The sequence below is a fragment of the Python bivittatus genome, unplaced genomic scaffold (assembly GCF_059951505.1).
Source record: "Python bivittatus isolate LINGU-HERP-01145 unplaced genomic scaffold, Pbiv_v1 ctg000610_np1212, whole genome shotgun sequence".
Classification (NCBI taxonomy): Eukaryota; Metazoa; Chordata; class Lepidosauria; order Squamata; family Pythonidae; genus Python; species Python bivittatus.
The window spans coordinates 38,618,511-38,646,005 of NW_028277088.1; the positions used below are offsets into that span (position 1 = coordinate 38,618,511).

General features: G+C 38.2%; 1 protein-coding gene across 1 annotated transcript in view; it reads right to left on the reverse strand.

Moving 5' to 3' along the window:
- The window catches only part of NEK10 (NIMA related kinase 10), a 121,171-nt gene that overhangs the window by 84,045 nt on the left and 9,631 nt on the right, over positions 1-27,495 (reverse strand). The window contains exons 6-16 of the mRNA XM_088150834.1: positions 23,636-23,720; positions 22,282-22,323; positions 19,252-19,330; positions 17,569-17,636; positions 15,290-15,369; positions 9,075-9,161; positions 4,582-4,806; positions 2,892-3,031; positions 2,486-2,547; positions 1,303-1,380; positions 663-727 (exon numbers count right to left, since the gene is read on the reverse strand). Of these exons, the coding sequence (XP_088006960.1) occupies positions 663-727; positions 1,303-1,380; positions 2,486-2,547; positions 2,892-3,031; positions 4,582-4,806; positions 9,075-9,161; positions 15,290-15,369; positions 17,569-17,636; positions 19,252-19,330; positions 22,282-22,323; positions 23,636-23,720 (1,011 nt within the window). The remainder of the gene's footprint in view (positions 1-662; positions 728-1,302; positions 1,381-2,485; positions 2,548-2,891; positions 3,032-4,581; positions 4,807-9,074; positions 9,162-15,289; positions 15,370-17,568; positions 17,637-19,251; positions 19,331-22,281; positions 22,324-23,635; positions 23,721-27,495) is intronic.

Genomic DNA, 27,495 nt, shown 5'->3' on the forward strand with positions numbered 1-27,495 from the left:
AATGTCTTTAATAATTTGTGTCTGGCAAGTCCCACAAAGAGGCTTTACACACCTGAGTAATACATTAGACCTCTCTTGCTAAAAGAAAGATCCCTTTCCTTCATAAAATTCCATATTTATCTAAAAGGAAGGCTTCCATTAATTTAAGACAAATCTTCCCCATGCACACACACAAAAAGGAAGATTAAAATTAGAAGTCCTTTGCAATGCCCAGCTTCCCTACCTTGTCAATCTAGGTTACCAACACCATTTAAATCAATCCAGGAGCAAAATGTTTCTATATGGAACACCTGTCTGTGTATATGCATGTATGTGTGTGTCTGTGTATATGTATGTGTGTGTGCATACATAGGCAAAGGGCAAACTTCAAAATGAGCAGGAGAAAAAAAAGTGCAGCACTATCTGAACTAATTACTATTGATTAAAACTAATTGCCAATAAAATAAATTCCCCTTTTATTTTGCAATTTTATTCCCTTTGTATACAGTTAGGAAACAGGCTTTTAATGGAAATCAGTGTTTTTAGCAAAGTCTGACAGGTAAATCTGTGTGTGCGTGTGTGTATACATACATACACACACACACACATATACATACACATCTACACACACACACACATTTGCTCAAAGGAACATCTTGGAATATAGCTTATCATCAGCATACCTTTTAAAGAGATGTCTATTCCTTTCCATACTGAAAAGAAATCTCAGGGCTCTGAATGCATAACACTAGAATGAGAAAAATGCATACATTAGAGACAATTTCATACAGAAGGATTGCCAGCCATAATTGGTTTCTCTTGTCTAAAGATTCAATGCCAGTAGCATACTAAAAACCATTTGTTTATAGCTTTGACAAATGGCCTGAAAGCCTGAGATCTTTTTAGATTAATAGAATAAAACATTGTAACACTAGAAGTAAGAATATACATTTTAGTACGAATCTAGTGCAAGATGGTTTATAAAACTATTACCAATCTGTTGGACTTTCTAGCCTCATGTATCCCTATTAACCTTTAAAACTGATGTTTAGTGAACAAAATGTAAAGGTATTGAAGAATAACTTCTTAGAATGTTAAAAATATCAGACTGCCTTAGAAGGCATATAGGGTTTCGGCAGGCAGGCCGGCAGGCAGGATATTACAGCTTAATATAATGCCCACCAGGATTTGTTCTTCTTGACTATCTTGCTGTTTATTCAAAAGCCATTTTACAGTAAAGAAATATATAATAAACCACATTTTTTCTGTTTCAAGGCTGCAACTGTTTGCAGTGAAAATCCATAAATAAATAAAAAGGATTACCTGTAATAAATTAGCCTTTCCTATATTCCTTTGCTTATTAGGTAAAAGCAGCTTTGCTATTGTATATACCCCATTCTCCTGAAAAAGCATACATGAAGGAATAATGTTTCAGAGAACAATCAAATGTTTAGCAATCAAAAAGACATGAATTCCAAATATTATGTCAGATTCACATGAGGAACCTATTTAACTATTGCAAAATTTTCACCAAAGACAGACACTGTTCATTTTGCAGCAGTACCTGCAAGATGAGCAGGCTTTAGCTGACACACTTGCTCCTTAATTATGTTCTTTATCTTATAGTATCTTATGTATAACTGTTAGCCATCCTGAAGCAGATACCAATAACATGCCTTCACTAATTCTAGTCATATGCAATGCTTAATTATAAAATGATTAAGTGGCAAACATATGCCCTCCAGTCCTTTATGTGAGTGATCAGCAGCACATTTTTAATGCAAACTTTAACAGTTCTTATTGGCTAAAAATTAGAGAAGATGGTAGCAAGCTAGCTGACCTTGGGTGGTCTTGAAAAAGCTAAGCGGGTTAGTGCTAAGCAACATCAGATCTGTTAGCATTTGGATGAAAGACCAGCAGAAAATCTCAAGGCTGTAAACTAGATTGGGAAATTTAAAAAATGGAAAGAAGGCAATGGCAAGCTATTTCTATGCTGTTCCAAGAAACATACATGGATTTGTCCACAAAGTCACCAGAAGGTAAGTTAAATTTAAAGGATACTTTAGTTTTCACTAAGTATGTTGTCTGAGAGAAGACAATCTTATTGTCTTCTCTTCAGACAACATCTCTTCCTGCTCAATCTTAATAATACAGCCAGAATCAAATTTGATCTAGGCCATATTATTTATATCTTCTCAGTCTTTTCTCACAAGAGTATACATTCCAGCTCCCTCCTGTTTAACCTCATTCCTTTTACTTATAATGTATTCTCTATTTTCAGCCTTCCTATGAAACACAGTATTTGAAAGTTAAATCAAAAGCTTATTCCTGACTCTTTTCTTATGTGCACACAGATAAGAACACACTATTTTACACACAGAGCATAAGCATATGGATCACTTGAGACATCTGCAAATATTTTGTATTCGCAACAAATCAGGGTAAAATACATTACATAAGTACAGATAAACAAGTTTAATCTCAAAGATATTTAAAGACTTCTCACCTGTACTACTTGGTGGGCATTGGTGTCATTAAGGACCAATTCAGTAATTGCAGCACAGCAGGCTAGAATAAATCACCAGAAAATTCATCTTATACTGCTCCTATATATGAAGATATTTATCAACTGCGCACTTCTTGAATTTTAAATATTCTAAACCATGCCACTAATCCATTCACATTTTACACTTTGTGTAATCTGGGGAGCTCTGTAGACTGGAGAAAATAAAATACCTGTAGCTCCATATGACTTACCCACCTTGCTCTACAGGACAATCAGCATATGGATATCTGTAAGAGAACCTACTGAAGTTACTATTCAATTGCTCCAAAGTTCTTTGGTTAGCATTTCATGCATTGTTCAGGCATAGATTACTTCACTGACACAAATCATCATAGGACGACTGTACCTGCTTGAAGAGAAAATGTATTTTCTTGTATCTCATAAGGGTTTAAATCTTCTGATAAATGAAGCTGCTGGATTCTCCCAGCTGCGTTTGCACTAGATAAACTCCCAATGGAAGAACGATCTGAAAACAGATTTCGTTCCCTAGAAAAGTACAAATATAGTCTAAGACACAGTTTGGATATAACTCTAAGGTGATTGGTAATTAGAATCATGAACAGATATGTTCTGTGCATCCTTACACATCATGAGTCAGTGTGATGTAGTGGTTAAGGAACTGGATTAATACTGGCAAGACTGCAGTTCAATTCCCTAATCAGCCATGAAAGCTCATAGAGTGTCTTACAGCCAGAGAGGGCAGCCAACAAGGTTTGCCATCCCTGCATGAATGGGAAGGACAAGATGCAGGAGAGTGACCAATCAGGACCTGCAGTGGCTGTAGTCTGGACTGAGCACCAACCTGGACCCCTTGCCAACCCACTACAATTTGGACTGGAATTTTTAAAGTTAACTTCAGGAATAGACAGGAGCAACATATGAGACAAGCAGCTTAGTGGGGAACTACCCCAGGAATCCTTCTCCAAAACGAGACTAACCATGGAGTCCATGGGACTGTGGGCCTGCTCCCAAACAGACATTCTGAGTCACAAACAGCAATTCTAAAAAACCAGACAACATGGACATAAGTTCACAACATGCCCCTTAGTGAAACAAATGAGGCATAAGTAAAAGGGGTTAGCCTACAACCACACTTTTTAGAAAGGTATCTACCAACTCTGTGCAATAGTGATGATACTGAACAAGAAAATGTCAAAGAACAGCAGCTGTGGCAGTCAGTAGAGAACTGAAGATTTGAGTGAGAACCTTGTACCTACCTACCTACCTACCTACCTACTTACTTAAAATGAAAGCTGCGTGTTGAGGTGGAACTCTCACCAAGAAACTTAGTTTTGGAACACCTAGATAAGCTACTGTGCATGCTCAGAACCAGTGAGTGTGAATCAGAGAGACCCCAATGAAGATGCCATGTTCCAGGTGAATTTGGACTATTAAGGGGAGGTAGACAGTATAGAATCTGATCAATTCTATGTATCTTTTCTTGCAACACTGATGAGCACCAGGAACTGGATAGTTCCTAAAGCTAATGCACTATGTATAGTCATCTAAAATGCAATGGTCTGGGAGTTCAATTGCCAGTAGAGGATTTGAATCCCATAGAATAAGCTCTAGCTACATATGTCTGGCAAGTCCAAATATAGGATGAAACTGGTTATATATTGCCTCCCATTCATCTGTATAAGTAATGAACAATCAATATTGATCTATTTAGTGAGTTCTAGTGGATTAATCTCTCCTTCCCAAAGGAATTGCTATATCTACACTTCATGAAAGTTATTCCTGAATCTTTATAACATAAATCTCAGAAAACCTTTCTATAAAACAGTATCATTAGACCGCAAATCTGTATCTTAATAGGAATCAATTTTCGCATGAAATCAAGCCAATTGTACTGAGAATAAGTACAATTTTAGATATGGAGGTTTGTATAGGTATGTGTATGTAGGTGTGTATATATATGCACATAAACATAAAATATCCTCAGTATTGTACAGGCACATACTGTACATACACACATACAAACTGTAACTGAGGGCCTGTGGCTGCCCTTACTACAGATGAATTCAGAAACCTACCCTTGCAAAATATGAAGGAGCTGTTTGATTCCACCCCAAATTCGAATTTCAACACTGGTATCAGGATCTTCGCAAACCTGTACAAGAATCCACACTACACTCCATAGTAGTTTTAGATGATCTGAATGGAGCAGGCTAAGCAGAATGGGCACTCCCTCATACAACTTGATTTGTTCCTTGACTTGGGATTCCACACAAAGGAGGCGGAGTAATTCTGCTGTCAGCCTGCAGAGAAACCAGCAAACATTCATAATTCAGTAGTTACACTTAGCATGATTGCTAACTTATACAAATATTCAAATTCTGCCTTCTTTCTCCATTATAACATGTAGAAACTGATGCAGTAAATGGTTTAATGTCATAAGGGTGGGAGCTGCACAAATCTCAGGGGGATATCGCTGAAGAGGGCAGGTGTTGCAAAAGAGTAGAATAGGCTCCTGTGTCCCATAGGATGACACTGTTTAATTGATGGAACCCACAGCACGCCCATCCTGCTTGATTGTACCAGATGGGCAGAAAGAGCTGGAGATAAGTGGTCTCTTAGATAGCCAGGCCCTATACCATGAAGAGTTTTAAAGGTGATAACCAGCACCTTGAATTGCATCCAGAAGCCAAATTAGTAACAACTTGGTTGTTTTCCAGAGGTCTTGGGATGGGGTAGTTGTGAATTCCCCTTTAGTTACATCTGGTTTTACAACTGAGTGTCTTGTTCTTCCAGTTGGCCATGATTTCTTTCTATATGTACTGTTTTTCTTTTTACCTGTAAGCCACACAGAGTTGCTAAGGAGTCAGGCAGCTTAAAATCTGATAGACAGATAGACAGCCAGACAGATGGATAGATTCCATCTGTCTGTTTCTCTAATAAAGAAAATCCACATCTAAAAATTAAGATCACCATTTTAGATTAACCTATTCTTCAAACAGCCAGCTCAGTAATTGCTTGTTAAAATGGTCAACTGAAATAAGTCTAAGCTGTTTTAGGCATTCATGTAACCAGAGGCATCCACAGGATTGGAGGCTCTTGTCAAATTGATAAAAGCAGTCTCAGGAAGTCTTTGTGTAAACTGTGCCCCTTTTGTACATCTGTGCAGTATCATAATGCGTGTACAAAAAAGGCAGAGACACAGAATGCAGCTTTTGTCATTTCTTCCCTGACTTCTTCTGTACATGTTTCTGCATGTAATTAACACAGAACACACAATCCAGAGGACACTGTATCAGAGTGATAGGAGTGGTTGGCTTTCTACCTTTTAGAGACATTGAGTCTTTCTGACATCATGAATCTCCAACATTAAAAAGGCCTGAAAGCAGGGCATGAACAGAGATGGGCAAGGGATAAGCTAGGTAGAGGCAAGGATCCCCTTAAAGCTGATGGTATTTAGGTCAATCTTTAAATTCATCTAATTGTAATTCTTTCCCATTTATTTCTAAGAGTGACTAGCCTTATTATGGTTTCCAGGTTTGTATTTAGAGCAAGGGCATTCAGGTGTGTGCTGGGGGAAGGTAGAAACAGCATCAATGCATTTTTTGACTAAACACTTTCCTATGAAATCGTGAAACTGTAGTTTATTTTAACAAAAATAGTGAACAAACCACAGTTAGAACAAACCAAAGTTCTCCAAGTTTAATGGCATGGAAAACTGCTTAACCTGAAAACAAAAAGTGCTTGATTTTGGTCAGGTATGATGAATATGGGAGGTCAAATATGGACATTTGAGGCTTATAACAACCCTGGTAAAGGATCACAGATTAGTGGTAAAGCACATACACTATATGTAGAGAGACCCAGTTTCTGCCCTGAAACCTGCAGTTTAATATCATGGATCAGTTATCATTATCAGTAGCAATTTCAGAAAATTGGCAGGTGAACAGGTCTTGAGTGCAATAAGTGACTGCAAATTGACACGTTATGCTAAGTGGAATTGTGATCTCATATAAGTAACCCAAAAGAAAAGTATAAATAGGAAATATGGTAAGGCGTATCTAAAAATGGAATTCCACTGGATGGATCCCCCTTCTCAGTACTCAAAAATTTATACAGAAGAATATTCTTGACCAATATATTTCTGCCAAACTGTTATTATTCTGACAATTGGGATAAATAAAAAATTAAATTAGTAAATAAATACTTAATTTTGGATTAAATCTTTGATAGAAAAGTTAGTTTAAAAAGACCTTTAAATGGAGGCAATGTGAAGGCATAGACAAATGCAATGCAAATAATTACCTTATTTGTCAAAAATGAGAATTCTCATGCTTTTAAAAATGAAAATATAGAGAAGGGTACATTTATTTAATTGGAGGGGTCCCTACGTTTTCCAAATATTAATTTAGTGAATCACCACTGTAGAAAGTTTGAAAAAAACTGCCCTAAAAAGCTGCTACCAGTCAGGTTTGATAACTTAGCTTCCTATGCCTTCATGTGATTACATCTGAATCAGCTCAAAACCTTAACATACATCACAACAAAAAATAAAGGAACTAATATTTCCTTGTGTCATAATCTATAAACTGCTTTAGATTTAGATTTACAAAAAGACAGGGCCAAAATCATCTGTCCCTATTATGGCACAATTGCAGATTCTAATGAATGCTAAGTTAAAACTATTGGAAGTTTACTCTCATGGACCATATTTGGCATTCCTTAGAAGTTGGTGGATGTTCACATCAAAAGACTATTTAATTTATTTGTTAGATGTATATCTTGCCTTTCCATACAGAAGCTCAAAGCAAGTGCACCTTTCTCCAGTTCTTTCCCTGAAAAACAACCCTGTGAGATACTTGGGCAGAAAGAGAATGACCAACCTAAGTCACCCAGTGAGTTTCCAGAGCTGAAAGTAGATCTCCCCAGAGCCAATCCAACACCTTAATCACTACACCACACTGGCTATCAGTGACTAGGAAAATATGGAGTTTCCCCACTTACTATATTAGCATACCAATTCTGATTTGAGATTTATGTTTATGTGAGATTAATATTATTAAAAGGTAAAGTGTTCTCTGAATTGAGGTTGACTCCAAGTGACTGCTAGATAGGTCCACATTGGGATTTTTTGGCAGCAATACAAAAGTGGTTTGCCATTGCCTTTTTCTGGAATGTTTTTCCAAATTCCCACTTAAATCTATAGCACAGGGATTTCTTTTATGGTTTTTCCATTCAAGTACTAATCAGGCCTAACTCTGTTTAGCTTTTTTAAAAAAAAAATCAGTCAAAGTCAGCTAAGTGCTATTAGCAGCTCTGACCAAAATTAGCAGCATTACCATTATAGGAGAATCCAAAAAGCAAAGGAATCCTTTTCTTGGAGAACCAGGGCATAGAGTAGAGTGTACACTTTAGACCAGTTAATAAGATCAGATGAAGACTGTTTGATATTTAAGGACATATAATACAAATATTTTTAATATGGTTAAGGCAGTATGGGATATATAGAAATGGGCCAGCAAATGCTTCAAAATAGCAATAAAAGATATAACGTGGTTTTGTTACAAAATAATACACCTATATTTATTATTAAGGTTTTAAGACTGAGTATGTTAATGGAATAGCAATTTGGTATCATATGTCACATTTCTATAGATATAAAATTATGATTCAACAATAATCATTAATTTGTGCCTACTGGATACCTATCTTTTAAAAAGAAATTAATGAATTGAGCTAATTGATGAAGAAGCAATCCTCTGAATGCGATATTGGTTCATATGATGTTGAACTGGGCCTCCACAGTGTCAGTCCAACACCTTTACTACACCACTACATGGGCTCTTAATATTAATATAATAATGTTATTACTAATTTCTCTACCATGATTCCCTTTTACATAGGTTTTATTTTATTGTATTACACTGAGATCCTAACATTCGATTAGGAGCTCAAGGCAATGCACTTAGTGTTCCCTCCTTCTATTTTTCCTCACAACTACAATCCTATGAAGTTCTTTGGGTTTAGAGAGAGGGACTAGCCCCAAATCACTCAGTGAATTGCTGCGGCTGAGGGCATATTTGAACCCAGGTCTCCCCACTGCCAGTCTAACTACTATACCACAAGGGCTCTCAATATTAATATAGTTTAATATTATAAATAATTAACAATATTAATTTTCTTCTGGAGGACTCATTTTTTTAGCACACATTTCTTCTTCTTCTGTTAATTATATACTATGCCTGTGTGGATCAGGAAAAGTTTAAGCATCTGAAACTTGGTGAGTGAATTATAGGAATTATCCAAAACCTTATCAGCCCTAAGGATAGAAAACCTGACACCTACTGTACATACCAAAGCAATCTCTCAGTTAATTTCATGTTTAAATGGAATACTTCCACTGAATAAAATATACTGTATCTCACTAAAATGTCAGATTTGGGGATTTCCCTCATGTTATGCTTCCAAGGTTTTGAGTGAAGAACCACGGAGAGAGAATAATTTGAATGTACATTAGCTAAATAGTTGAAAACCTTCAACACAAAAGTAAACTGAAGATGACATATCCTACCTTTTAGAGAGCAAATCGTATTCATGCAATATCATCAACAAATTTTCTACAACATTTAGCTCACTTATTTTCTCACGACATTCAGGGCTAAAATAAAAACATTAGACATATTATTTTTGAAAACTGGAATTAATTTGAGTATCATCCAAAGTATGTCATTGAGTATATGTTTTCTGAAATTTCAGAATTAATAGTATGAATGAAAACATAATTTAAAACTTGCTTTCCTTTAGAGAAATCGAAATCTCGGAGCCACCAAACCCTAACTTCAACAATTTTAACCCTATTTCCTAGGATAGCAAGACTGGCATTTGGCAAAGTGCAGGAAAAGTATGCTGCCTAATTCTGGAGCAGCTGCTCTAGACATGACCTTGTAATTTATGTACACTGAATCTGTAGTATGATTAAAATTTTTACCAACTCTAGCCCTTCTGGGTCATATGCCACGTGACAATGCCCAGGCTCTGCTCCTTAAACTTTGAGTTTAAATGAGTATTGAAGTAATCTGTTGTGTATCCTAATGAAAGCAATATACACCAGGCATCTACCTATTATTGGGTTGTGGGAGAAAACTGTGGTTTAGTATATTATATTAACATCAATTTTAAGGAACCACTTTTTTTGCCCCAAATTCTGTTAGGAGACAAACTCATAAGAGCAGGGAACTGTTACGCTGCACTCAAGAGCATTTATTTTTCTTAGAGGCAGCCTAAGATATCTTGTTCTAAGATAGCTGCAGTTAGCTTTCACTGATTTTAAATATAGCTATTTTAGTCCAGATTTCCTCAATGGCTCCCTTTCTAACTTGACTAATGGAAAGTAGAAATCTGGCTCCAATCTCATGAAATGAATAGGGTACATATAAATGCATAGCTAAAATGTGTAAATAATAAGCATAGCGATGATTTACAACAACAGTAATTAATGGCAACAGAGTTTTCCAACCCTTATTATCCTAATTTAACAGGTGTAGTGAAACCAATACGAATAAATAAACAAACAAACAAATAAATCATTGCCCCTTACAGTAGCCTACACTACTTCAATCATACCTCTTAATAAAGTAAATCTGGTTGGTCGCAAATAAGCAGGTGCATATTAGAACAAAGTACAGAGGTACCAGATTCCTAGAACAGGGGTTCCCAACCTGGGGTGCCCACACCCCAGGGGGTGCAAGATGGAATTTCAGGGGATGCAGCAAAGAGTGGCTTGTGTCCCTTAGTGACGACTCACGAGTCATCATTCAGCCAGCTGCCAGTGTGCCTTGAGCACCACATCTTCAAATGTGATATTACTTTTGTAGGGGGCGCAAAGATTAATCAAACATTTCCTAGGAGTGTGGGGCATAGAAAAGGTTGGGAACCACTGCCCTAGAGTTATTTACTGACTTATTTGACTGCAATATTACAATTTGAAGTATGAGAAAACCACATACATACATACATACATACGTACATACAGTATGTCCCCCTCACCTAACTCTCTTTGGGGGTAAGTAACATTATGCAGAGTGCAGAAAAGGAGTTAGAAATAGAAAGCCAAAGAATTAAAAGGCACGAGATAAGAAAAAGAAAAGTAAACATAGCTCACACCAATAATATTTAATGGCATTTACACCAAACCATTCCTAAGTGTCTAAGATGTCCTGGTCATCCACTGCAGCAGGAGAAGTCTCCAGCCATAACAGTTCTCCATGCCACTGGATTAAGGTCTCTTATGCTGAGAGAGTGAGACTGCCCCTGTGCAACAGCTGTTCCACTTAAAACTCCATCACACACAGGTTTCTGTTGTGCAATTCATCTTCATCTACAACTCATCTGCAAATCATCTCAGTCCAAACCTAATTTGTTGAGCCCTGAGGCGATGGGGTAGTGGTGAGGCAATAGATGGAGATGACCACTGGCAGTTGTAGTTACAAACCGGCATGTGAGCAGCCCTTGGACCAGTGGTTGTTCATCTAAGTAGAGATGTCCGGCAGTATCCAGGGTGACTGGGCAGCCCTTCTAGGATATCACTGCCCATTCTCGCATGAGGGCAGGAGTGAGAAACGGTACCCTAAACATTGCTTGCCCCACAACATCTGGCTAGCTAACTGTGGCTGACAGATCATTTCCTTAGTGGTCAAGCATCAAGAAAAACTAATCAAAGAAAACTCATTTTCGGAGCCTGGAACATCCGCACCTTGCTGGGTAGAGATAAGGTGTCAACATCTGAAAGACAAACAGCATTCATAGCAGCTGAATTCTGCCATTATAGCATTGACATTGCTGCACTTAGTGAGACCAGGCTGGCAGACAAGGGTTCATTACAGGAAGTGGCGAATGGATATATGTTCTTTTGGAAAGAATGACAACAGAACTCACAGAGTAGGTTTTGCAATCAAAACTGCTCTGCCGAAGAACATCTCTACTCTACCCACTGGAATAAATGAGCTCATTATGAAGTTCTGCTTTCCTCTCAGCAAGTCTCAGTATATCATCATTGTCAGCACCTATGCACCAACTCTCATGAGTCCAGACAAAGACAAGGAAGTGTCTACAAGGACCTGGACCAGATTATTCAAACAACCCCCACCAGCAACAAACTCACCATTCAGGGCAACTTCAATGCTAGGGTGGGGACAGATAGCAACAATTGGGATGGAGTCCTTGGGAGACATGGAGTAGGAAAACTAAATAGCAATGGTCTGTACAAAACTACCTGGACGCATCTCAGGTCCAAACAATGGCACCTACTTGACTATGTCATAGTACATCAGCACAACCTTAAAGACATCACCTTCACCCAAACCATGGACGATGATGAGTGCTGGACAGATCACAGGCTGGTGCAGTCAGTCCTCAGCCTGCACATAGCCCCTCTACATTGTAAGCAATCAAGGACTGTCAGAAAGTCTTTCAACATCGGCAGACTACAAGACCCAGGCCAAGTCCAACGTTTCCAAGAGGTACTTAATGAAAAATTTCCAGCAATTTACCGCTTGTAGGAATCTGTTCTGAAAAGTGGACACAGTTTAAAGATGTTATCTCGCAGACTGCAACAAATATACTCAGACTGAAAACCCAGGCACATCAAGACTGGTTTGATGAAAACCACAAGACCATTTCAGCAGTTCTCCAGGCCAAGAACAAGGCCTATGCAGACTGGCAGAACAATCCATCATCTGTCTCAAAGAAAGACAAGTTTAAGCACTTGCAGTCCAAAGTACAGACAGAACTGTGAGAAATGCAGGACAAGTGATGACAGAGAAGGGCTGAGCAGGTGGAACACTATGCAGACATGAGAGTGCCACCAGAGAGTTCTTCAGCACCATAAAGTCAGTTTATGGTCCTTCTAAATCAGGATGCTCCCCCTTGCTGTCATCTGATGGGTCAAGCCTGATCAAAGGCCAGGAAAAACTGCTGGGCTGAACACTTTTTCAACCTACTCAATAGGCCATCCACAGTTGATCCTGATGTCTTACAGCAGATTCCTCAGCTGCCAGTCTTGGATGGCCTAGACCTGCCTCCCTCTACTGATGAGATCAAGAAAGCAATCTTGCAGATGAACTCAAGTAAAGCAACAGGACAGGATGGCATTCCTGCTGAGATCTACAATTACTAGATCCAAATACCTTACAGGCATTCCAAGACATCTTGGAAGATATTTGGTCCACAGAGGAGATGCCTGATGACTTCCGCGATGTCCTCATTGTGGCTATCTACAAAAATAAGGGAAGTGAATCAGACTACAGAAACTACAGGGGTATCTCACTGCTGTCCATCGCAGGCAAGATCTTTGCCCACATTCTCCTGAACAGACTTGTCACTGTCTCAGAAAGGAACCTCCCAGAGACGCAGTGTGGCTTTTGGCCAGAATGGAATACAGCAGACATATTTGCCATCAGGCAAGTCCAGGAAGAGTGCATCAAGCAGAACAAGCCTCTTTACTCTGTCTTCATTGACCCAAAAAAGGCATTTGACACTGTAAACAGGGAACCTTTCTGGATCATCCTGAGACATTATGGATGCCCGAGGAAATTAGTGAAGTTGATTCGGCAACTCCACAACGGAATGACAGGACAGGTTCTTTACAACAATGATACATCAGCTGCATTTGCCATTTCCAGTGGGTAAAACAAAATTGTGTGCTAGCCCCAGTCCTTTTCAATCTGTTCTTCACTTGCATGTTGTCACGTGTTGTCCAGGGTCTGAAGGAGGGAGTGCATCAGGTACCGATTGGAAGGCTCTCTCTTTGACCTTTGCCGCTTGAATGCATGGACAAAGTGCCTCCATGCAGTCATCCAAAAAACCCTCTTTGCTGATGACTGTGCACTCCTGGCACACAAAGACAATGATCTACAGTTGATGCTGAACAAATTCTCAGATGCTGCTATGCTCTTTGGCATGACTATCAGCCTGAACAAGACTGAAGTACTTTACCAGCCCATGCCAAATATCAACCCCATAGAACCAAAAATCACTGTTGACGACACCCAGCTAACAAATGTAAACAGCTTCAAATTCTTGGGAAGCATCATCTCAAGCGATAGGTCTTTGGACAAAGAAACTGACTGCAGGATCAGCAAGGCCAACCAGGCACTGGGGCAGCTGCATACTAGAATGCTCAATCAACCCAACATCCGTATTCCCACAGAGCTGAAAGTCTACAGAGCTGTGGTTATCCCTTCTCTTCTATATGGATGTGAGTCCTGGACTCTGTACTGAAGGCACATCAAGCAACTGGAGAAATTTCACATGTGCACTCTCTGTTCCATCCTCAGCATTCATTAGCAAGACTGTATCTCCAACCTGGAGGTTCTGAATCACGCAGAGTTCATCAGCATTGAGTCCCTGATTATTAGAGCCCAGGTGCGGTGGGTGGGACATGTCATCAGAATGGATGACTACCATATGCCTCGCCAGTTGCTCTACAGTGTACTGGAGTCTGGGAAGAGATCTCAAAGTTGACCATGTAAGCACTACAAAGACACTGTGAAAGAAACCCTATGCCACTGTGACATCCAGCCAAGGGAACTAGAAGCTGCGGCTGCTAACAGAACCCGCTGGCAAGCCCTGTGCTATGAAGCCTCCACCAGCTTTGAAGAGAGACGCCACCAAAAAATGTCAGAAAACCGTGAGTGGCAGCACAGAGTAACAATCACAGTTACTACAACAATGGACTTGCAGTGCCCCCATTGAGCTAGACTCTGCACTTCTAGACTGGGACTGCAGAGCCACCTCTACGCCCACAGATGAACTGCACAACAGTGTGTTTTCTTCAAACCCAAAGGACTACCATACAGTATTCCCTATACCTTTCCACATCTTTCTACTCTTCAAGCCATCTGTGCTTCTACCATGTCTTTCCACTTCATACATTGCCCTTTGTTCTTTAAACTTATCTCTCTCTTTCCTCAGGATCTAACAACTTCATCTAACTACAACTTTCTCCGTCTTTCCCTTCCTTCGGACCCATTCACTTTTCTTTCATTTATCCATTTTGCAATTCAATCCTCATTTCATTGTCCCTATATGACCAAACTACCTCAATGTACTTCATTCATACTAGACATTCACTTTTGTACTCAGTCCACATTCATTCACCTCAAATTCATTCTTGACCCTCTCTCTTATTTTACTACACATACTTTTTAATTGACAAAAATCATATATACAAATCTGAACTCAAAGCAGATTAAGAGAATATTGTCACAAGGCATATTTGAATAAGCATCTTATGTAGATTCTTTGATGTGTAACTGAATATATAAATTATCCCCACTGGAAAGAATATTTGATGTAATATGAAAGCTGCCTGTCTTACGGTTGCTTCATACCTGGAAACTGTCACTTGATGTTGCAGCCATCCATAAATATAACTTATTTATTTAAGCATTAATTCACTTAATAACATCAACGTGAGAGTGTTCTCACAGTCATTTCCACATGTAAAAGGTCTGGCCACATAGGTATATGTACACAAACACATGCAAGGTGGGGTAATGTGTTTTGTGTGCATCTGTCTGCATATATTTGTGTACCTAGGCAAGTTACTGCCTCTGGAAGTACAACCTGGCACCTGGCACAGCCCCCAGAGCACAAAGGCTTGTCACACCTCCATTAGAACATTGGAAATAAAACACAAAAGATACATGTTTTGTTTTTAAATTGTCATAAACATTAGGAGGAGGATAAATGAAAAGGGTAAAGCAATGCCAAGAAACTGAAGCTTACCTTTCTGCTAAGCTAGTGAGAGCAAGCAGTGAACCTACTAGCACATTATTTTCTCTAGCTCCTAGTAAATTAATCAAAGTCTGCAAAAGCAAGAAGCAAAAGAGTTAAGGAAAATGTTAATCTAGCAGCTATAATGAACACTGTGTTTAAAAAGTAAATTTTGCATACTTTTTTACAGGATAGCATCAGAAACTGAAAAAGCTCTAAAACAACCTAACAAACTAATTTAGGCATTTCAAGAAGTAAACCCAAATCTCTGTATTGCTTTGGGTCATATTAAAAGGAAGAAAGAATACATTTCCCCCACGCATAGGTAATAATGAAACAATATATAATACTGAGAATTATATGCCATCATCAGGCTTGGTTTATGCTTAAACAAAAGCGTATCAGATCTGCTTCCCATGACATGCTGAGTATCTTTGGCTACGTGGGCCTTGGTGGAAGGATGGCCCACTGTTTCCCAGGCACATATCCACATGCCTCTGCTTGTATCTCAGTGTCCTCCTGAAGCTGAGACAGCCCAAGAATGGCTTCAGTTGCTATGCTCTAGAAGTGGCATTTCCCACCTCAAGGCATTGCTTGCAGGAACATAGGGCATGTTGATGTACATTGGGGAGGTGGCCTGAAATGACATGCTCCATGCTGGCAATCATGTGGCTCCAACTGATACTGTAGATTTTCTGTGAAACCAACTCCTTCTGTCTGTTCCCTAACCTCTTCGTCCATCACACAGTCCTTTGGGTTGCAAGGGAAACTGGAACCTGGCTTCCACAGGCATATATATTTTTTTTTTTAATGATTGACTAGAAGGTGCAAAACCTTGAAATTGACAAGTCTGTGCCTGGCTTAATGCATGTAACTAAAGTGTAATTAATTCAAAAGACTCAGCTCTTGCACTTCTATAGCCTAAATTGTTAGGAATTTATTTAATTAATTACCCTGTGTTATCCTAAGACTCTTGGCAATTTACAGTAACAAAACATAAAATAAAATAAAATATCCACACTAATAACTAAATACCTAACTACAGAATTATAACACCCTATGATCGTAGCACAGTCATCCATCCAGGGCATTGTGTGTCCCCATAAGCTCTCTGGAACAGTTGTTTTCAATAGTTTCAGAAGGCGGGAAATGTAGGAACCAACCTAAGTTCAACCAGGAGGCTACTTCAAAGTATGGGTTTTTCGACAGAAAACAGCCTCCATAATATGTACCTTGAAGAAATGGGGAACTACCAGCAGATTCTCCCAGAACAAATTCTCTTCCCACTTGCTGCTGTTCCCAGGGAAATTCTGGCTCCTTGCTTCTTCTCCTTGTGTTATGTTCTTAGGGTAGTCTACAGCTTCCACAGCAATTCTCACAGCAAAATTTAGGGTGGCAAGATAGGATGGCAGGGGAAAGCAGCTGTGTGGATATACCTTAAGTGCTATCTTCCCTTCTAAGTATTGCCCTCAGCCATCAGGAGTAGGTAAGAACAATACAACCATTTCACCTATATGGTGAAGCATACAAAGCATCCTGGAACAGAAATACAGTAAAAGCAGCCATGGAAAGTGGTTCTGCTGCCTGAATATAATTGAAATCTGGCTTATAGTCATTCCATATCAGTGATGCTGTCAGCCCCTCAAGGTAGAGCAAGTCAAGAAACAGATATCAGATAAATGTTGCCCCTAGATACACTTTATTATGCAACTGGAACAGGTCTGTGATCCACAGCTGTCCATACAACTTTAACACACAATTAGGATTAGGACTGAAAGTGAAAAGGCAGGACATTTCATTTTCAAAATGGTGAATGATTTCTTCATCTTATTGATAACTTACATAAACAATAGAAGATGTGTTATTATACCCTATAGTACTTCAAAGTCTGACAGCGATTCTCTCTTTTCCCTCTTATACTAAAGAGAAGGTGGAGAAATCTTTTTTCTTCACCCCCTTCTAGCTATCTGGGCTAGGCTGATGTTTACTTAAGCAAATTCTCTGGAATTGCTATTTTTGAAACAAGTTTCCATGCAGCAGTCAAAATCACTGTGATCCATGTGAGTTTCCATGTGTTTTTTCAGACCTGATTTTTGGTGATTTTTTAATATGCTCCAGTGATTTACTGCTAGTTTCCAATATAAATAGATCAAAAAGATGAAGAAATTATTCCTAATCCTGATTTAACTGTACAGCAATTTTCAGCTGGGAAGTTCTATTTTAAAACTAAACATAAAAAGAAAAGAATAACTATCAAAGAAACTGATTAACTAGAATAATGATTCATTTACCTTATGTGCTCCACTGGCTGTAACCCATTCTCTTTGATCTTTAACAGCTGAAAGTTTTTGAAAAATATCTGTGAATTAAAGAAAGTTAATAAAATATATGCCTCTCAGAAAGAATTCTTATTTTTAATAATTGTGAGGAAAAATCCATGGCATAGTTACAAAATAGCAACCTGTTTCAGAACTTAAAAGATTCTGAGACATGATTTAGAAGATACACTGTCAGACTTAAGATTCAAAATGAGGTTTTGGGGGGGGGTGTTTAAAAAAGTCAAGATGACCATAACCCTGCAATTGAAGACCTGCCAATTTTAACATGTGTTGGCACATTAAAAAAAGAGCAGGAGTTTGATCACATGGCTGCAGTCCTCATCTTGACTTTTTTGACCCCCCCATGTGGATATCCTTCAAATATATTAAAACAAAAGGCAAAAAATGTTAAGTCATGTTTAGAAAAGGCCCTTTTAAATTATGAGAGGGGACCCAAAAAAACCCGGAATTTATTTATAAAAAATCGTGTATTTATTTTTACATGTTCAAACTTCAGTCACCTTCAAAGTACCCTCCGTTTGGTGCAATATACTTATCGAGACGTTTTTTCCACTGCTCAAAACAGGTTTTGAACTCGACGATTTTGATGCCTTTTAGTGCTTCTGCCATTTTTTGTTTAACGTTTCCCTTTGAGGACTTGTTTCATCCGGGGAAACAAGAAAAAGTTGCATGGAGCGAGATCAGGTGAATAGGGAGGGTAGGGCACAAGGGTTATGCCATTTTTGGTCAAAAACTGCTGAACACTCAGCGCGGTGTGTGCAGGTGCATTGTCACGGTGGAAGAACCAGTCACCTGTTTGCCACAACTCAGGACACTTCTTCCGCAAATCGTGATATAACCTTCTCAAAACTCCCAGATAAAAACTTTGGTTGACTGTTCCATCCAAAGGAACAAATTCCGAGTGCACAATCCCTCTCACATCAAAGAAACAGAATCATTGTTTTCACGTTCAACTTCACTTGTGCTTTTTTGGGTCATGGGGATGTGGCAGTTTTCCATTGGCTGGATTGCTCTTTCATTTTGGGGTCGTAGGCATAGCACCAAGATTCATCTCCAGTTATGATTTTCAAAAAAACAATCAGGGCCAGCCTCCAACTGCTCCTTCAAAGCACGGCACACAGTCAAGCGATTGTCTCTTTGTTCAGGCATGAGCAAGCGAGGCATGAATCACCCATCACAAAATAGGCATACACGTTGAAAGAGTCTCTTAAAAAAAAACTCACTGAAGCCAAACGCAGCCTCTCACAACAACCCAGCTGGTACACTGATGCAGATGGGTTCCTAGAACACTCACCTAGCGGGGGAAACCTGTACTACAAGGGGCCCGTCCTCCAGAAGATAATTCCGGTTTTTTTGGGGTCCCCTCTCGTAGTGTGACCTCATTAGTCCTGACTAACTGAAATGCCATGGTTTTATTGGGCCAGATTTATCCAGGTTTAACTTTGGTGTACCTTTAACACTTGCAGTCTACTCTGCTTATTTAGTGTTACGTAACTGTGTTAGAGTAATTGCATAATATCAGAACTCTTAGAAATACTGATAAGCACTTCAACCAGCATTCAACCTTCCTGTTTTACAACTTTACTACTTCATTATAGTGGGAGCTAACTGATATGTGAATTACTTAAAACTTACATGTCATGTTGACCAATTTGTCTATATTATGTTGCTCCTCTCCGTAGGCAAGATAATCATTTGTTACTGTTTCCATATACTGTAAATGTATTATCAAGAGAAGGTTATGAGAACATTTTATAACACTTGTGCTTACAACCTGTAGATGGTGTACTTTTTTCACAACATACCACATACTAATATTACAAAAATAAAACAAAAATTAATTATGACACTGAGGTTGCCAGGAAAAAAGTGTTCATATAGAACATTGGTCAGGTTTCATAGTATGGCTGGGAGTTGGGCAGCATATAAATTTAATAAATTCCTCCTCCTCCTCCTCCTCCTCCTCCTCCTCCTCCTCTTCTCCTTCTTTCCTGGCACTTAGCCACTTAACTTAGTTTAACATAACAGAAAACTCTTAGACATGACTCTGATGGATTAGAAACTTTACTGCACACAAAGAATTCAGTCTTTGAAATATATATGGGGAAATCTGTAGTCTACAGTTTAATGTTACTGTCTTCGCCTCCCAGTTTTCTAAGTTAATGACTTCTTGATAGTTTGCTTGATGGCTTTTATCTAAGTTTATGTACTAATGCTCTATTTCTGGGAATTGCTGGTTCCCACCTCATCAACTTTATCCCATATAATCCTATAGGGGCCAAATCTTGGCATCTGCGGGTAGGGCTGGGAAAAGACTCTGGTCTGAAACTCTGGACAATTGTTGTCTCTCATTTTAGATGGTTTTAAACTTGACAAATCAATTCTATGGGTCTGACATCCCAAACATCATGATGATCACATTTTTAACTTAAAAAAAATTAATAAATAGCTCAATGCATGCCCAACCCTAACCCTAACCCTAACCTAGCATTATCTTTCCTTCTAGGAATGTATCTGGGCCTCAGAGGAATCCTTACAAAGCATATTAAGGAAACCGTGTAGAGAATAGTTTTTGAAATTCTTTCTAATCCTTTTACCAGCAGTGGCCATAGGAGGCATCTATGTACCAAAGTAATGTGTGAGTGTATCTGCAAACCTCTCACATTGCATCTGAATGCGTTTGCCTGGACTGGGAAGCTCTGGGTCCAGAATGGGAGAAGAAGGACCTTAGAATGGAGCAGTCAGCAGCATTCTAAGCCACTACACATCTGCTTCTCCCATAGGGATGCATTGGAAGAATTTTTTCCAAGGGCATTTCCAGAATGATCTTCTCTGCAACTCAAAGTCACATCTGGTTTCTTTTCAAACTCAGTCTTTCTTTTGCTGGCTTCCTCCATTTCACATAATTTTTGCAGAGTTATCCTACTGATAGACAGGACAAAATCCTAAGAACCTTTACATAATTAACATTCAACTTTATTTTGGGTTCGAAAGAATAATAAAAATGATTGGGAATTGCATCCCAGTCCATGGTTTGGAATGTTATTATTTGCCCATTTTGTGAGAGTGATCATAACGTTCTTTAAATTCTGAATGTTCTCTCTGGCTTAAAACAGTTAGTGATCTTTGCATAAGATCAATACTGAGCTAGTTTGACCTCAACAGGGCTAAGCAATAAGACGGCCCAGATGTCATCACTCCAATGATACCCCTCACTGGAGGTTTTCTTAATGAGATTTCAGACAAGAATGATTTTTTGTGTGATTTTTTTATCCCACCTTTATTATCATTTTTTTATAAATAACTCAAGGTGGCAAACTTACCTAATACTCCTTCCTCCTCCTATTTTCCCTACAACAACCCTGTGAGGTAAGTTGGGCTGAGAGAGAGTGACTGGCCCAGAGTCACCCAGCTGGCTTTCATGCCTAAGGCGGGACTAGAAATCACAGTCTCCTGGTTTCTAGCCTGATGCCTTAACCACTAGACCAAACTGGCTCTGATGTCCTGTGAGAATGCATGATTTCTCAGGAATAATATTACTGAATCATGATCTTTCACAATCTTGTGAGATTTGGGCAGTTTAATTTTTTTAATTTTCTTTTTGATTTCAGAGTAGGTCATCAGTGCCCTTGTACAATGACATGCTACACCTGAAAAAGTTGCTAACCCCTGACACAGATCAATACTAATTTAGGACAGGAATGGGTCTGTTATATGGCAGCTTACTAATTTCCTTCTCATTGACATATATAAGGAGATGGTTACCATCTTTTTCTACCTCTGTCATTATTATCCAAAAATACATATATTTTGCTATGCGTTGTAAAAATAAAACCCAACAGAAAATAACTATCTCACTACAGTATACAACCATTATCAAAAAATTACCATCTACTTCCAGAGAATAATAATAGCAAGATATATCATTATAGTTGTAGCAATAGTTTTCTTAATCATACATAGGCTATGAATTAATACCAGTTTAACTTTTATTAATATGCATTCTTAGCCTATGTTTATTAAACAAGTAGCCATATTATACCATATAAAAATAACAGCAAGGTAAAGCAGGGATTGAGCATTCTGGCCCTTTGGATAGTTTAGCGTTTTTTTATTTCTCTCTTATTCTGTAATGGACTATAGACCTGGCCCTGGGAATGGGAAATGGATGAGCAAATAATTAAAGGAGTTTCAGAAAAGATAAGTCAGTCAGAAAGGCTTTCCAGACTGATGTCAGCCCTTTGAGGTAGGTAAGGTCCAGAAACAGGAACAGCAGGGATTTCAGAATTTATTTATTTTTTTAATTGTTGGGTATAATAACAGAATCTTGAAAACCTTTCAGAGTTTCTCTCTATCACATCTTATACCAAACAAAATCAAAACAAGGTTATTTTGAATTATTTTGTTATGCTTTCTTTTTTCCCATGTCTGAGTAATCTTTTCTGAAAGTCCTCCCTTAACAGTTCATTCATCCCCTTCCCATTCCCAGAGTCACATCTAGATTTCATCACACATTCTCCTTTTTGTTTAACCTAGGTTAAGAAGAGTTCTTATTATCTCAAAAGTTGCACTGTAGTAGCCATTGTTTAGTGATCCCTTGAAAACAGAAAATAAAATCTTTTGAAGACAATGTGTAAAAAACAATAATCTATTTTATAACTTTACCTGTGCTAAACTGTCAATCCCACCCAGATTGTGAAGAGCTTCCTAAACAAGAGAAAACAAAGGTAAGTATGTGAAACTTATTTGAGTGACTGCCTCTTCCTGATTACATCTACTCATCCCATTAGGTTGAGCAGGAAGGTTATGCTGCAAGTCCCATCTACTAAGCAGTTCCATGGCATGCCTTTTCTGCTGTGGCCCCCACCCTCTGGAACATCATTACCCCTGAGGTGAGGTTGGCCCTATCACTGCTCGCCTCCTGTACAGCCCTTAAAACATGGTTTTTCCATCAAACTTGGGGATCCCATGATGATCCTGCAAGGTGCCAATACAATACAATACAATACAATACAATACAATACAATACAATACAATACAATACAAAATACTTTAATGACCAAGTATAAAATATATACAAGGAATTTGTCTTCAGTGACGAACAGCAAGATCAACAGTGCGTTTGGATAGCAACAGGAAAATAATAAACAATAACACTACACAGTAAAATAACTTTTTCAAAGGGAGATATATGATGTCAAGTGATTGTTGTTCTCCTGCATTCTTCAGTTTTTTAAGGGAGGGAGGGAGGGAGGGAGGGAAGGGAAGATTTCTGATACTCCCTGCCAGTTTCCCACAGGCAAAGTCAATGGGGAAACCAGCAGCAAGTTGCTCACACTCCCACTGCTTTTTCTCTGTTTAGGTAAGGAAATATCTCTGAAACAATGACTCAATGGGTCATGGGTTATCTAGTTGTTATTATGTTTGTATGCTGCCCAGAGTCATGTTTTGTGAGATGGGCGGCTAAATAAATCTGCTAAATAAATAAATAAATTTTCAAAGGATTGTTGGCAAACAGAAAACAGGTTTAAATCGTTCTAGATTTAGCAGAACTAAAAACCTCCTTTCCTTTCCTTTCCTTTCCTTTCCTTTCCTTTCCTTTCCTTTCCTTTCCTTTCCTTTCCTTTCCTTTCCTTTCCTTTCCTTTCCTTTCCTTTCTTGTTATGTTGAATTAACTGAATAAAGCATTTTTAAATTAGTTCATGTTCTTTTGTGGACATGTACCTTACTACAATAGTGAAAACAATCAGCTACTTTAAGTTGACTTACAGATTTAGGACAATCCTGACAAATTGAAAATCCACTCTGTAAATCATTTTATATAAGCAAGTCAATAATCAGAATACAATTTACTAACTAGATTGGACAAATGCCGTAAGGAAATACATTAATTTGTTACTAGAAGTCCCATTGAACTGCATTAGTGAGCAGTTTAATAACTAACCAGTAGTTACAGTTCTGTTACAGAAAACAGGTTTGAATATTTTAAGAGGTAAACTAAAGGTAAACTAAATCCAACCTGATAGCATGGATCTCTCATTAACAATCTTATACAAATTAAAACTCTTAGAAAATGGACAGATGAAGCTCGGTTAGTCCATTCCCTGCAACAAATTAAAAAAAAAATCACATATTAATAACTCTAGGCCAATATATTCCAGTTGAGCAATTTCATCTTTTTATAGCAAATATTCAGACAATTGACAGACAAGAAAATAGCATCTCCATAAACTGGGCCCATACAAATAACTTAATTCCCAATTATTTTAACTTATTGATTTAATTAATTAAACTATATGCTTTTTACCATAGTATGAATTTAGAACAAATTTAGGACAAACATATTTTGATTACTTTCAGGCTTTAGACTACAAAGCAACTCTACTAACAGCAACACAGAATTGAGCATTTAAGTACAGTAAAACCTCAAGCTGATGGACTTCAATTTAATGAATTCAAGCAACCATTATATAAAAAGCAACTTCAGGCTTCCCATTATCAGGGAAGAGAGACATCTTCTGCCTGGTGTGCCATAAGGTTGTGAAAGAGAGAGGGACCAGGAAACCTTCATCCAAATCTATGTGAAATATATTGGTTCTAAACTGAATGTTAGTTTACTTCCTGGAATTCTTGTAGTTCTACCCTTTCAATAAATCTTACTAAAAGAACTCTTTGAGAATTGTCCTTGGAAAATAATGATTATCAGTTCAGATAGCTGCCAAAGCCTGGCAGCAATGACAAAATTGAGTCCAAATATCCCATCCCAAATAATGGACAAAGTCCATTAACTCAAGGTTTTATTGATATTTCTGGGAAAGTACAAGGGGATGAGTGGGCAAGCCAGTGGAAAGATTGACAGAAGTGGTAGTAAGATTGGGGAGTAGGTGTACTGATCAGCAGCAGCAGCAGGAATATCAAGGAGTGGTACATCTTTTTAGTCTCTTGATAACATGCAATTTGCATCACAATGATGCGATGATGCAAATAAATACATCACTGCAGATAACATACCTTGGATGTAATAGACATTTGGGAATAACAGATATTCCATCCCTGCCCCCAATGCTCCATTAAATCAAGGTCTTAGTAGTCTCAACACTCTGTAGCTTTTGTATGATAGAAGCAAAAGCAGACTATGTTTGAACCTTCCTCATATAAAAATACTCAATTATCTTTTTTCATTCATGTTTTTTTTCTTTTCCAAGTCATTTTTTTATTCTTGATTAACTTCCTTATGAAATGCAGATATATAACTATGTAAGTGTAACACACATTTTCAGCTTAGTTTCACCTCACTCATTCTCTCTCAGAAATAGCTGATTAGTATGACAGTTCAAGGTTCTGCTGGGCATCAAGTTAATTGCTAAAAATAATCTAGTAAAAACAAAGGTGGTGCTGCAGTGGATGCAAATAAATTCCCAAGAACTGGATTATTTGGAACAATCTCTCTGGGCCTATGGCTCTTTTCCAGGTTCCCACCACAGATGCCTCATTCCCAAAAATAAGATTTCACTTGGGGGATTGATTTCAATTGTGCAAAGAAAAGGACTTATTTAAACTACTTAACAATTGATCTATGTTTCATTTAATAAAGAGAAAATAAATTTAATGTAAAACTAAAGCATAGTACAAGATCTGTGAGATTCAGCCAAATTACTGATATTATATAAAAAATGGATATAGCTCAAATGCAATCTTAGATCAGATTGACTGAACTTAATGGGATTTATGACTGAATTAAATCCCATACATTTTAGTGAGAGTGCTCTATCCCACTGATTAAGGTACTGAGAGATCTAGGCTCAAATTCCCCCTGACCCCAGAGCTCACTGGGTTGGTCACTAGTCAGTCACTATCTCTCACCTTAATCTACCTCACTGGATTATTCTTGTTAGCATAAAATAAAGAGAAACCTTTGTGCATGCCACTTTAAGGCTCTGGAGTCTAGAAATAATTAAACCTGTCAAATGTCAACAAATGGGCCAAAATGAATATGAGAAACATTGATTTGGCTGCCATTTTGGAGGAGGTTTTAAAAATTGGAAGGAGAGCACTTTGTCTCTCGGCAGCTTCCTGCATCCACCTGGAAGCTTAAATTATACTGTCAAATCTAAGATTGCTGGGGGGCTGGCAATTGTGTTGCTAATGGCCACAGGCTGACCATAGCCATGGGCTGCACACCCTGTCCTAGGGGAAATGTGGTAATAAGTAATAAAACACTTCTATTTTTAACAAACAAAAGCTGACATTCACATTCTATTTAAATAGCCATTCCCATTCTATGAGAAGCAATATGCACAATTTGTTGGAATATTTAAGAATATAAACTACCTTGGTTTTTACAGTTAAATTTAATTTACATTTAATGTTATGACCTGCAACTTGAAAATATGGTATATTATCATGTACTATAGGTTTTGCATTGATAGGTATGATCTCTTGGATATTAGCAATTTTACTGGCTACAATAGTGCTTGTGTGATTATAGTTCTTAAGGAGAAGAATAATAGCATCAGATTAGAGTCAGATGCAGAACCAAGGGTGAGTGATGACTTTCCTGGTTTTTATCCCCAACATCTTTGGATTTTGACAAACCAATCTGCAAAAAAACAACTTATCATGGAATTTGCCTTTTTTTAAAAAAAAAGTGTCATCAGATATTATGCAGAAAGGGACTGAAACTGAAAATGCTAATGATGTTCATATGTATATTGATGATATAACTACAGTTGAAATACTACTGTGTACTATCCTGTGTACATGTTTCAAAAAAGAAATTATGGTGATAGAAAAGCTACTAAAAGAAGCAACCCAAATTATCTAAACGCTGGAATCCTCTTTCCAACATCTAAAAGAAAGCTTTATATGTTTGGTATGTTTAGTTTTGAAAACAGACTTTATGATATTTTAAAAAATTCTAAGTGATATTTTTTCTCCCTGCCCTTACAGTATTTTGTTCAGAGTTACCCAACCCTATGGCAGTAGTTTTAGGGCTAATAGAAAGATACACAATGTACAAATAATATATGGAATTCACTCTTATAGGTTATGGTAATTCTTTTCTCCACCATATTACTGGGCTTCAAAGAATGATTAATATGGTGAATAGATCTCTAATACAATAAGAGGCAGGTAAAAGTACAGGTGAAACTCGAAAAATTAGAATATCGTGCAAATGTTCATTTATGCCAGTAAGGCAACTCAAAAGGTGAAACCAATATATGAGATAGACGCATTACATGTAAAGCGAGATATGTCAAGCCTTACTTTGGTATAATTGTGATGATTATGGCGTACAGCTTATGAAAACCCCAAATTCACACTCTCAGAAAATTAGAATATTACATGACATCAATAACACAAGGATTGGAAATAGAACAATATTGGACCTCTGCAAAGTATAAGCATGCATATGTACTCAGTACTTGGTTTGGGCCCCTTTTGTAGCAATGACTGCCGCAATGCGGCGTGGCATGGATGCTATCAGCCTGTGGCACTGCTGAGGTGTTATGGAAGACCAGGATGCTTCAATAGCGGCCTTCAGCTCCGCTGCATTGTTCAGTCTCATGTCCCTCATTTTTCTCTTGGCAATGCCTCATAGATTCTCTATGGGGTTCAGGTCAGGCGAGTTTGCTGGCCAATCAAGCACAGTAATCCCATGGTCACTGAACCAGGTTTTGGTACTTTTGGCAGTGTGGGCAGGTGCCAAGTCCTGCTGGAAAATGAAGTCAGCATCCCCATAAAGCTCGTCTGCGGAAGGAAGCATGAAGTGCTCCAAAATCTCCTGGTAGACGGCTGCGTTGACCCTGGACTTAATGAAGCACAGTGGACCAACACCAGCAGATGACATGGCTCCCCAAATCAACACAGACTGTGGAA